At 39.3% G+C, this 12,915-nt stretch overlaps 1 protein-coding gene and 1 pseudogene across 1 annotated transcript; one reads left to right on the forward strand and one right to left on the reverse strand.

Moving 5' to 3' along the window:
* Positions 1-63: 63 nt before the first annotated feature.
* LOC121203514 (ATP-dependent zinc metalloprotease FTSH, chloroplastic-like) lies at positions 64-3,599 on the reverse strand (annotated as a pseudogene).
* A 794-nt stretch (positions 3,600-4,393) lies between these two features.
* Positions 4,394-7,244, forward strand: LOC121217772 (lysine-specific histone demethylase 1 homolog 1). Its single transcript, XM_041094021.1, has one exon. It carries the CDS (start codon positions 4,686-4,688, stop codon positions 7,020-7,022), a length of 2,337 nt encoding a protein of 778 aa, XP_040949955.1. The 5' UTR covers positions 4,394-4,685; the 3' UTR covers positions 7,023-7,244.
* The last annotated feature ends 5,671 nt before the right edge of the window (positions 7,245-12,915 follow it).

Below are 12,915 nucleotides of genomic sequence, written 5' to 3' on the forward strand. Positions count from 1 at the left end.
TTCATCCCATAGAAATGTTGCCTAGAAAAACAAATTAAAAACAAGCGAACTGAAGTGCAAATTAACCCTCTCAAGGGTGCAATTATTCCATTCTGATTCCTGTCAAGTGTCATTGTTATTAATATGAACCCAGTCATTGTCTTTTACTTTCATATTGTTCACTAAATTCAATAATAGATACATTGTGTGTAACTACTGCAGCCAGCCTCATCGATTTTGTTTAATTACAGAAGAAAAAGGTATGGGATTTGAATTGATACTAGTACTAGCACAAAAGACTCAATAGAGACTTAAGCCAAAAATGTGCAATCTTTAATCTAAGAAACATATAGCTCAGCTTTTCCATCAATGAAGAGGCTCATAAACTCTTCTCCATCAACAGTTTCCTTCACCATTAGAAGTTGAGCAAGCTTGTGGAGAATGTCAATGTGGGTTGTGATTTATCTGCTTTGCCCTTGAATACGCTGTCTCTACTAGATCCCTTACCTCAACATCCACCACGTCAGCAGTTGCCATTGAGTAGTCTTTTTGAGAAGACATCTACAATGGGATTTTGCAAGTCAGATTATGTATTAAGAAAAGAAAAAGAAGCAGCGATAACAGGAGGTTGTTCCAGACTTCCAGGTATCAGAACAATATTGCTAGTACTAAAAGAGCATCACCTGTTGTCCTAAGAAAGGATTTCCACCAGGTCCACCAATGGCAACTCGTCCAATCTTTTTGCTGAACCCAAATCTTTCAACCATATGCCTTGCCACTCGTGAGACTTGCATAAAGTCATTTGATGCTCCTGTTGTCACATTTTCCTCACCAAAAATTACCTCTTCCGCAATCCTGCGCAAGTAACAAGACCAAAGTTCCTTGAATAAGGTTTGGTGGCAGACATTAAAACTAAAATTCTTGTCCTTATATTCAAATGAATTTTATCTGATGATCCTTTCTAATCCAGCAGCTAACAAGGATTAAGATGGTTGGGCATACTCCTCGCACCAATTGTTCATGAGTACTAAGATAAAACTTGAGAAACTAACCTTCCACCGAGTGCAACTGCCATCTGGTTCTCTAGGTAACTTCGGCTGTAGAGACCAGATTCAAGCCTCTCCTCACTTGGAGCAAAAAAGGTAAGGCCACCAGCTTGACCACGAGGAATGATAGAAATCTTTGCCACAGGATCATATTCAGGAATGAGTGCACCAACTAAAGCATGGCCAGCCTCTGTGAATTTGAGTGCATACAAAAAGTCAAATACCTAGGATCAGACTACAGACAAGGCAAAACCCAGGGAGCAAATGCATACCATGATAGGCAACCAATTTCTTCTTCTCACGGAGACCACAACATTTTTCTTCTCTGGTCCAGCAATGATCCTCTCTAGGGCATCTGATATTTCATCTTTGCTTATTTCCTTGAGGTCACGCCTGGCTGCAAGAATGGCCGCTTCATTCATCAGGTTCTGCAAATCAGCTCCAGTGAAACCCGGGGTTCTCCTTGCAATCTTTTCAAAATCCACGTCCTTTGCAAGTGCCTTTCCTCTAGAATGCACCTACAAAAAGAGTCAACAAAAGGATCTAAGGTGAGCAACTCAACAAAGAAGTCAAGGACAACAGCTTGATGTTGGACAGATTCAATGCATTTGCAAGATACTGACAAATATTTACTATAAAATTCTGATGCATGATAACATAGATTTTGAATGATGAGCAATTCATGGAGACTCTTGCAAAATTAGAAGTGGGACTCCATTAAGATAAACAGAATAGCGCATTCATTCACTCAAATTGGCTATGCCAACTACATATCTACACTGAAAATATGGAAGCAAATGAGTTTCTGAAGGACTCACCTGAAGAATCTTCACTCTCCCAGCAACATCAGGCCTATCAACTGTAACCTGACGGTCAAACCTACCGGGCCTCAATAAAGCCGCATCAAGAACATCGGGCCTGTTAGTTGCTGCCAAAACAATGACACCGGAATTCCCCGAAAATCCATCCATCTCAGTCAGCAACTGATTGATTGTCTGCTCTCTTTCATCATTTCCTCCTCCAAGCCCAGCTCCTCTCTGTCTCCCAACAGCATCGATCTCATCTATGAATACAATCCAAGGCGCTTTGGATTTTGCCTTTTCAAACAAATCCCTTACCCTGGACGTGCCTACTCCAACGAACAACTCCACAAACTCCGAAGCTGCGCATGAGAAAAAGGGCACCCCGGCTTCCCCTGCCACGGATCTCGCCAATGGAGTTTTTCCGGTACCAGGAGGGCCAACTAATAAACAACCTTTCGGGATTTTAGCTCCTAAAGCCGTGTACTTGTCTGGGTTCTTCAAGAAATCGACAACTTCTTGGAGTTCCAACTTTGCCTGGCCAGCTCCAGCAACGTCAGCAAAGGTAACTCCAGTCTCTGGCACTTCTTGGAACTTGGATTTGGAGCGTCCAAAATCCATGGGTCCGCCGAGCCCACCGGGGCCACCTGGCCCACCTTGAGCCCGACGGAAGAGAAAGAACAATCCGGCAAATGCAAGGAAAGGGAAAAGCAAATTCCCAATAAAGTTGAAAAGCACATTACCAGATTCACCCTTGCACACCGAAATATCGACACCATTCATGGCTAAAATGTCGATGAGATCGGGGTCATTGGGGACAATCACATGTTAGAATTGTGTTACCCAAATTCTAAGAGATTGCTTGCAAGTCAAGTTAAACAAAAATATATTTTTTTTCTAGAAGATTTAGTATTTATTAGTATAATATATTTAGCATTTATTAGTATAGTTTATTTGACTTACTAATTTAGCCTATAAATAGGCTCCTTTACAATCTTAGAATTAAGAGACACCCATTAGATTAGAATTCATAACACATTCAGAGAATTTTGTGTTTACGTTTGAGGGTTCTTTGTTTTTCGGGTTTTCGGGGTTTAGTTTTTATCTCCATCTTTTGTACTCTTCATTCTTTTGCCATTATAGTAAAATTATTTTTGCCCGTGGTTTTTTATCCTCTTTTGAGGGGTTTTTCCACGTTAAATTTGTGTGTTCATCTTCTCAATTTCTTCTACTATTTTTACTTGTTCGTTGCTTAATCGGGACGATCCTAACATCACAGAGGCTCGACGACCATCAACGGCGGAGAGTTGGAGGACGGAACCGTCTTTGCTGAACCTGACTCTCTCCACTTTCCCCTTCTTGACTGCGTTCAAGAACTCAATGTACCTCCATTGGCTGCCTTCGGGAAGGTCAGAGGATTGAGATTGAGGCTTGGGAGCAATTAAGAGCAGGTCTTGAGAGAAGTGTGACTGGTTCGAAGGGCTTGAATTGGTTGGCTGGGCTTCGATCACAGGCGGTGGAGTATGGGCGGAGCGTTATCTACCGCTAGTGCTTGCGGGGTCACGGAAGAGAAGAATAAGGCAGCTAAAGTGGCATGAGATCGGAGGGCTCTAAAGGTATGGTTTGAGTTGGGTTTGTTGTTGAGGATGGACCGAGTTACTTGCAACTTTCTTGTAGTTTTTGGAGTTGGAGGAGAGAGTGGGAGTTGGGTTCCGAAAAAGTTCGATGAAAGCAATAAGTTAGCCATTGATGCCTTTGGGCAAGGGTGGAGAACTGAGTCTGAACCGTGAGTTATATGTACTATAGTTGCCGAGGTTGTTGGTTCATTGGGGTTTTGATTTTGATGTTGCAGGTTTTGTGCCACGTGTTCATCCTATTATCCACCAAATATATGTTTGGTCATGGGTTGCGCATGTGAGCACGCAATCATCACAAACTTGTGCGATCCATCGTATTTGAGGGAGGTCATTTGGCCCAACCAAATTGGCCCATTGTCTGAAGAGATTAAAAGCCCATCTCAAGAGCCTGGTAAATATGGAAACTGATCCAAGAAGATATGATTATGTAATTTTAGAGTTCTAATTGTATACAACTTTTAATTGTGTAATCTTAGAGTTCTAATTGTATACAACTTTTAATTGTGTAATCTTAGAGTTTTAATTGTATACAGGAGGCTCAACTATAAATAGAGGCCTCTCTACTCATTGTAATTCATTCAGTTGTAAATAAGAATTTTGAGAGTATTCACTCAAACTTTTCTCTCAAGTGTTCTTTATTTTTTGTGGCTTTTGTTCATCTTTCAAAGTTCGTTCTTACTTCGTTCTTCTGCTGTTCTTCGTGGGTGCTTTGAGAGAATTTTATTGAATCTTTTATCGTTGCGAGATTAGGCTGATTTAGGTGTTTTTATTGTTGAATCCTTTATCATTGCAAGTTAGGCTGATTTAGGCACTTTTAAATAAAGAAACTACCTAATACCCCACGGACCGCGTGGAAAAACTCTAAGTCCGTAACATGTGTGTCTGCTTCATTTTGGAGCTCATAAAACCAATTCAAATCTTAGGGAGAAATTAAGACTTCGTGCTAAACGAAGAACCACTGAATTAAAGTACTCCAGACCCAAAACAGTTCTAATTCTATGGGCTTTACGAAAATAGCCCAATTAATAAATCATTTCTGGTCCAAAATGAGTAATGAAATTTACGTGTTCCTGGGCTTAACAAATCAATTAAGTTGGCCCAATGTCACCTCATTTCATGGGCAGAAAATAAACGCACAATTAAAAACAAAATCCTTTATTTTTGGATTTCACAATTTCACCGTAATCTCGTGATAAACCCAATAACTTGAAAAACCCCCGAATATGGAGCCTCCCCAAGATACCTCCGAGAACCCTAACGATGTCCTTTCCGACGATGACTCTTCACCGGAAAACACCAATCCCGACGATCAAGAAATCCCCAGTACGACACTCGACCCACCTATTTCCGATACCCAAGATGAATCCTCCGATCCCGTCCCCGACGAGCAACCCCAAAACACTAATTCGAACCCCGCGGAGCCTGGTCCACCTGCACGCAAGCGCCGCCGCAGAAAGCGTTTCTTTACTGAACTTATCGCCAATCCATCCTTCTCCAAGAACCGTCGCCCTAGAATATCGGGCCTAGCTAGAGAAATGGACACCGAAGCTTTAATCGCGATTTCTGTTGGTTTCCCTGTTGATTCTCTTACCGAAGAAGAAATCGAAGCCAACGTGGTGTCCAGAATCGGAGGCCAAGAGCAAGCCAACTACATCGTTGTAAGAAATCACATTCTGGCTCGCTGGAGATCCAATGTATCCGTCTGGCTGACGCGCGAGCACGCCCTCGAATCAATCCGAGCTGAGCACAAGAACCTAGTGAACGCAGCATACAATTTCCTTCTCGAACACGGTTACATTAATTTCGGTTTAGCCCCGGCTGTTAAAGAAGCGAAATTGAAGTCTTTTGATGGTGTAGAAAGAGCCAATGTGGTGATTGTGGGTGCGGGTCTTTCCGGTTTGGTCGCGGCGAGGCAATTAGTTTCCATGGGGTTTAAAGTTGTCATCTTAGAAGGTAGGACGCGCCCTGGAGGGCGCGTGAAGACAAGGAAGATGAAAGGTGATGGGGTGGTGGCTGCAGCGGATCTTGGTGGGAGTGTTCTTACGGGAATAAATGGAAATCCACTTGGGGTTCTTGCAAGGCAAATGGGATTACCGCTTCATAAGGTGCGAGATATTTGTCCTTTGTATTTGCCAGATGGAAAGGCCGTAGATGCTGATGTTGATTCTAGGATAGAAGTTTCATTTAATAAGCTATTGGATAGGGTTTGTAAGCTTAGGCATTCTATGATTGAGGAAGTTAAATCAGTTGATGTTCCATTAGGGACAGCATTAGAAGCCTTTAGGAGTGTTTACAAGGTTGCTGAGGATTCACAGGAGAGCATGTTGTTGAATTGGCATCTTGCTAATCTTGAATATGCTAATGCTTCCTTGATGGCTAATTTGTCTATGGCCTATTGGGATCAAGATGATCCATATGAGATGGGCGGCGATCATTGTTTCATACCTGGTGGCAATGAGAGGTTTGTTCGAGCACTTGCGGAGGACCTTCCCATTTTCTATGGGAGGACTGTGCAGAGTATCAGGTATGGTATTGATGGTGTTAGGGTTTACGCCGGTGGGCAGGAGTTTTGTGGGGATATGGCTCTTTGCACTGTTCCATTAGGAGTTCTCAAGAAGGGATCGATAGAATTTGTTCCTGAGCTTCCGCAAAGAAAGAAGGATGCCATTCAGAGACTGGGATTTGGGTTGCTGAATAAGGTTGCTATGTTGTTTTCATACAATTTTTGGGGCGGAGAGATTGATACTTTTGGCCACCTGACAGAAGACCCAAGTATGAGAGGCGAGTTCTTTTTGTTTTATAGCTATTCTTCTGTGTCAGGTGGTCCACTCCTTGTTGCTCTAGTTGCCGGAGATGCAGCAATCAAGTTTGAACTGATGTCTCCTGTTGAGTCTGTGAAAAGGGTTTTAAACATATTGCGAGGCATTTTTCATCCAAAAGGGATTGTTGTTCCTGATCCTGTCCAGGCTGTTTGTACCCGGTGGGGAAAGGATCGCTTCACGTATGGATCCTACTCTCATGTTGCTATTGGTTCATCCGGGGATGATTATGATATTCTAGCTGAGAGTGTTGGAGATGGGAGAGTCTTCTTTGCTGGTGAGGCAACTAATAAGCAGTATCCTGCCACAATGCATGGAGCCTTTTTAAGTGGCATGAGAGAGGCCGCTAACATGCTTAGAGTGGCCAGGAGGAGGTCATTGGTTCTATCTGACAAAGTTAATAACGACTTGGAGAAATGTGATACTTTGGATAAGTTGTTTGAGAACCCTGACCTGACATTCGGGAGCTTCTCAGCTTTGTTTGATCCCCATTCTAATGATGTTGGATCGCATGCATTAATAAGGGTCAAATTTCATGGGGATAAATTAACCTCGAGTCACTTGTGTCTTTATGGCTTGATAACGAAGAAGCAAGCCATTCAGTTAAGTGAAATGAATGGAGATGGGAACAGGATGAATTCGTTGTATCGTGACTTTGGGGTGAAGTTGGTTGGTGGTAAAGGGTTATCAAATGTTGCGGAGTTGCTGATATCACGCATCAAAGCAGCTAAACCAACCTAAATGCAAGCGACAAAGGCTAATACTAGGTTACCTCACCAGCAATTCAAGCAATACGAAGATGCTGTTGAGTGGTGGACATGTCTTGTTTTCCTTGGATTGATTGAAATAGTTGTGGACATTCATAGGAATATCGAAATGACTCATTTAATTGCCTTCTCACATCAATGTGCAGCTATTCTTGTTCTTGAATTATTTATTGAATGAAATTCTTGTTTGTTTCCAGTATTATGGGAGGAAAGTGGGACCCTATTGCCATTTAATCTTGTGTACCCTGTTGGGAAATCATTCAAATGTTGTGTGTGGCAGTGGCGCCATACCACTCTAGGATCTGAATTTTGGAGACAACATACCAGTTAAAATGTATCTTCAGGCTAACTGCTAATTTTTGCTTTTGGTTACAACATTTGAAGAGCAATTTAAGCATCACTAAGGACATATGACTTTTCAAACAATGCTGGGCCCAACATCAGGAAAGCCCTGGATAACACTTAATACATGGTTTTAGAGTTGAATTTTGATAGTGGTGAAATTACTTAGTAATATTATAGAGGTGAGATGAGATATATGTTTGAATTCAATTGTAGTGGTGATGGTGAGGTAAAAGTAAAAAAAAAAAAATCATTAAGGACATAATATTAAAAATGAGTATATAAAACATCAAAAAAATGTAAATATATAAAGAAGGTATCAAAATTATGTATTAAATAATATATATTTGATCTAAAGATAATATATTTACATTAAAATTATATAAATTATATACATATAATTAAAAAAGAGAATTTATTTTTTTAAAAACCCGAAAAACATTTAATTGGTTTTTTAACCAGTTTCAATAGTTTCCAGATAGTTAGCTTAAAAGTCAATTTAACTTTTTATCGAGACCGGTATACTAATTCTCAGTCCAACTAATTCTATTCGATTCCAACAACCATACCACTGGAAGCCTCAAGCCCCAATAAAAAGTTAAGTCGTGATGAGGCACATTCTCCCACTTGAGAGCGTGCCAACCAGGCTTGTTGAGTAATGTTTTCTCGTATTGTATTAGGGGAAATATAGGGGTTATTTATACATGTTCCTACTGATGCTATTACAGCTCACAATAGGGCTCATTGTTTTGTCTCGGCCTTTGGGCTGATGGTACTAACATTACCTGTCCCTGGTGTTGACATTCTTTGGGCATCCCTTGGCTTATTGGACGCGTGCCAACGGAACACGCGGTCCTTTCTGATCCTAGAGGATTGACTCCCCCGGCGGACCTCATACCTGCCAGTCACAAGCAAGGATCTTTTGCAGGGCTCGCGATCCTTTCTGCGAACATAGCTTGTGACCTTGTCCCTACGAGGCTTACCTGAGCTCTCCTCTCGTGACCTCATTCCTACGAGGCTTACACGAGCTCCCCTTGCGGGCTTCTCGCATGAGCTATCTTTGCGAACATCTAACATTCCCGTGAGGTCCTCAGCTGAATATGCCTGTAGACGAACATTCTTTTTTCGGGTCAGAGATCTAGATCCTATTGGTCACTTGGGTTGACGGTTCCCAAATCCTAACAAGACTATAGTGAAATAAAAAAACAAATTAAACTAAACATTTCAACGTATTAAAGAAAATACTAATCCAAAGAGAGTTTTAGTGATCCAAATCTATCCTTCTATTACAATTAAAAGATGATCTCAATGCCTTCACTTAAAATGAATTTATTTTTTGCCAAAAAATTATAGCCAACAAATCAAACAAAAACCTAGCATTGATGAGTAATCTCTTTTGAAAAATGAAATTTTACATACACAACACACAAACCTCCACCAATCACATTAAGACCCATATAGGAAGTTTATAGTATAACAACACATCATTCAATTAATTGCAAGCACACATGTTAAACCTTATTTATGACATAAAAAATAAATATCTATTAAATAGATAGATATACAATGAAGAACTCACCAAAAAACTAAAAATAACTTCATCAAACCTCTCATATGTAAACTCCATCAAAATATTTCTACCTATCAACAATCACCATATTACCTAAACCACTTCTCCAAAATTGTAGACATTGTGTGACCTACAGTCATTCCTCAAATTTAGTTTCAACAAGCAATGTAAACTGTAATTGTAACTGCCCGTTTTCAGTGAAATCGAAACAGTGATTTCGAGACCCCAAATCTGAGGTTAGAAGAAAATTTATTTTAATATTATTTTATAGTCTATGGTATGATAAGAATGTCATATAAAAATTTCGTTAAGAAATTTTATCGATTACATGTCTAATTTGTTAAAATAGACTAAATTAAAAAAAAAGTAAAAAACTTGTTAATTAAAAGAAATGGTGATTAAATAGCTTAACCAATAAATAATGAGGGATTTAAGGCATAAATATGCCAAAAGCATATGGCTGGGGCGGCAAAAAGATGACAAAATGGTGTAAACTAAGGGCAAAATTAGAAATTTTGCCAAATTAAATGAAATAAATGAAAAATTAAAGAATTCTACAGAAATCATCATCATTTTTAGTTCTAGAAATATAAATTGAAGAGGGTTTAAGCTGGTTTTTTAATTTTTTCTTCATGTAAGTCAAATCCTCACCCGTTTCTTTAAAATTTTAATGTTTTTATGATTGTTACAATTAGGTCCAAGTAACCTTTACCTTGGTTTTTTATTTTATTGAAGATTTTGGGAGTTACCATTGATGAGTTTATATGATTTCAGTTATTAGATGATGAATTTGAAGTGTTAACAGTTATTTAAAAGTGTTTTATTAAAGAGTTTTGAAGAAAACATGATTTATGGATTAAATTGAAAAGATGTTGAATTCATAGAAAATTCTAAATTTTATGGAAATTGCTATTATTATGTATGAAATTTAAAGGCTTGGAATTGGAGGTGTTCATGGGCCGGGCGGCCCGGCCCAGCCCGACGGCCCGCCCGAAATATGGGAGGGTTTGGGTAAAAATATAGGCCCGAAATATTGGCTTTGGTAAAAAAACGATGCCCATTTAGAAAACGGGCCGGGCCTCGGGCACAACTTTTTTGGCCCGAGCCCGGCCCGTCCCGGCCCGGCCTGATATAATAAATATATTTATTTTTAAATTTTTTTAATTTTAAAATACTTTTTTTAATTTTAAAATATTTTTAAAATATGTTTTTTAATTTTTTTAATTTTTAAAATAAATTTTTGGTATTTTATTAAAAAATAGGCCAGGCCCGGGCTTATATTTTTTTCTCGGGCCGGGCCAAAATTTTTTATGGACCCGGCCCGGCTCGGCCCATGAGCACCTCTACTTGGAATGAAGATTAAATATCATGAATTTCATCTTGCAAGTTTAGGGACGAAATTGGAATTAATTAAAAAATATAGGGGCAAAATTACAGGATGTAAATTGAATTGAATTGAATATGAAATGTATTAAATTGATGTTAAATTTACTCATATGTATCCTAATAGACCTAGTATGGAATTGGATCGAGGAAAACAAAAAGTATTGGATTAGTAGATTTTCGTACACGAGCTAGTGTCGAGGTAAGTTCGTGTAACTAGGTTTTGTATATTACATATTTGAAATAAATGTTGCATTTATGAATGTTGAATTGTGATATTGGTATGTTTATAAAATTAAACATAAAATTCGATAATGCCCGGTAAATATTAAATCCCGTTTGAATACATGAAAATCGATTGGATATAGGGCTGGGCTCCTGTATTGGTTGTGGTCTTGCATATATTGCGGACACACCATAGCTCGAAAGAGCATCCCGTTATTAGCTCTCATGAGCTTCCTGTTAAATGGTTATTGCAAGCTTTCTGTTATAGCTCTTCGGAGCATCCCGATAGGCTGTGATCCTACATGTGTTGTGGGCACACATTAGCTCTTTTGAGCTTCCTGATTAAAGGCTTTTTGTGAGCTTCCTGATTAATGGCTCTTTGTGAGCTTCCTGATTAATGGCTCTCCGGAGCTTCCCGATATGGCTCTCTGGAGCTTCCCGATATGGCTCGCTTGAACTTCCTGATATAGGGCTATCTGGAGCTCTCTGATGAATGACTCTTCGGAGCTTCCTGAATATTGCTCTTATGAGCTTCCTATTTTAGCTCGGATAAGCTTCCCGTTTATGTGTTTTTATAAGCACTCTTGGATATGAGTTGACGGATTTACTGTATTGTACACTTTGTGTGTATTGCCCAAGTATTCATCGATAATTTAAATAATTCAATGGGTAAAATTTCAAGTATGAGATAATATGAATTATAGATGAATGATTGTGAGAAATACTTGATATACAAAGATATGATATGTATATGTACATTGGAAATTTGAAGTAACAAATATATGTATATAGAAATGGAATATTGATGAGCTCATCCATTTTTTTTTGTATTTATATGAATTACAAAACTAACAAGCTTGTTGAGGATGATGTATGTTTAGGTTATTAATTACTTTGATTTGGGTGTGCTATGTATGCTTATTTTAAATGAACATGATTGGTAAGTTAAATTCCTGTTATACGAACTTACTAAGCATTAAATGCTTACTCGGTTTTCTTTTCTCTGTTTTATAGTACTTAGAAGCTCGTGAAGGTTGGACGTGGTTAGAGCAACATCATACTATCCTTCAGCTCGTTTTGGTACAAATAGCAAACTTGTTTTGGTATAATAGCATGTATATATTAAGTTGGCCAATGATGGCATATATATAGTTGGTTGTAACTAGCCATTGGAATGCCTAGTGATGGTATGTTTGATATATATGTAGGAGGTTATATCATGTTTAATATATATGTGTTTGGTATGGTAGATTGAATTTTGATAAACTTATATGATTATACAAATAGGTAAGTTTGAATACTTAAAATATATGTGATGATATATCATGCATAAAATTAGTTTTGAGCTTGGTTTTAATGTCTTGAATTGGTTGGTGAATGTATTCAAGTGTTGTTGTAGGTTGAAGGAAAATTTGGGTGAGGAAAGTGGCCTTGAAAATGGCCTATTTTCGTCCACACGGGTAGACACACGGGCGTGTGTCTCAACTGTGTGTGACACACGACCATGTGCACGGGCAGAGACACGGGTGTGTGTCTCAGCCGTGTGTGAAATACGGCCTAGCACACAGGCGTGTGACTTGGCCGTATGACCCTTGCACCTAATTTTTGAAAATTAAATTGTCCATATGTCCAAGCACACAATCCTGTGGATGACCCCGTGACCCAAGTCAGAGAGTTACACGGGCTAGGACACGACCGTGTGCCTCACATCGAATGCCCACACGGTTTGAGACATGGGCGTGTCACTTGGCCGTGTGAGCCACATGGCTTGGTCACACGAGCGTGTGTCCCTTGCACCAAAGAAAAATTTTAAAATTTCGCGAAAAATTTTCTAAGTACCCAATTTAGTCCCGATTTTATATAAGTGCATATTTTGGGCCTCGATGGCCCATTTAAGGGACAATATGATTGATTTTGGATATGAATAGTAAATTATATGAATTTTTCTGTAATTGATCTGTAAACTCCGGTAATACTCCGTGACCCTGTTCCAGCGACAGATAGGGATTAGAGATGTTACATTATAATTGTAACAGACCTTTTTTTCCCGGGCCCAAACCAGGCAAACAAATCAAACCAAATAAGAAAAAAAAAGTCCATCAAAACCAAATGAAAATAGGCCCTGTGGCCCAAAACACTTAAGACATTTTCAGTAAAATAAAAAAACAACCCTAACCCTAACACCCCATGTGCGCCGCACCCATCTGCTGCCACCTTCGATCGCGCCGCCCACACCTCGTCCCAAGGCCTGACACATTGCTGCTGTCATTTCACCAAAGAAGTAAGGAGCCACCTGCTCCCCTTCGTCAACGCCTGCAGAAACGAAGGCTTGAACAATAGCAAATAG

This window comes from Gossypium hirsutum, chromosome D05 (assembly GCF_007990345.1).
Source record: "Gossypium hirsutum isolate 1008001.06 chromosome D05, Gossypium_hirsutum_v2.1, whole genome shotgun sequence".
Lineage (NCBI taxonomy): Eukaryota > Viridiplantae > Streptophyta > Magnoliopsida > Malvales > Malvaceae > Gossypium > Gossypium hirsutum.

Coding starts and splice junctions, on each gene's coding strand:
- LOC121217772 (XM_041094021.1), top strand. CDS start 4,686: ATGGAGCCTCCCCAAGATACCTCCGAGAACCCTAACGATGTCCTTTCC.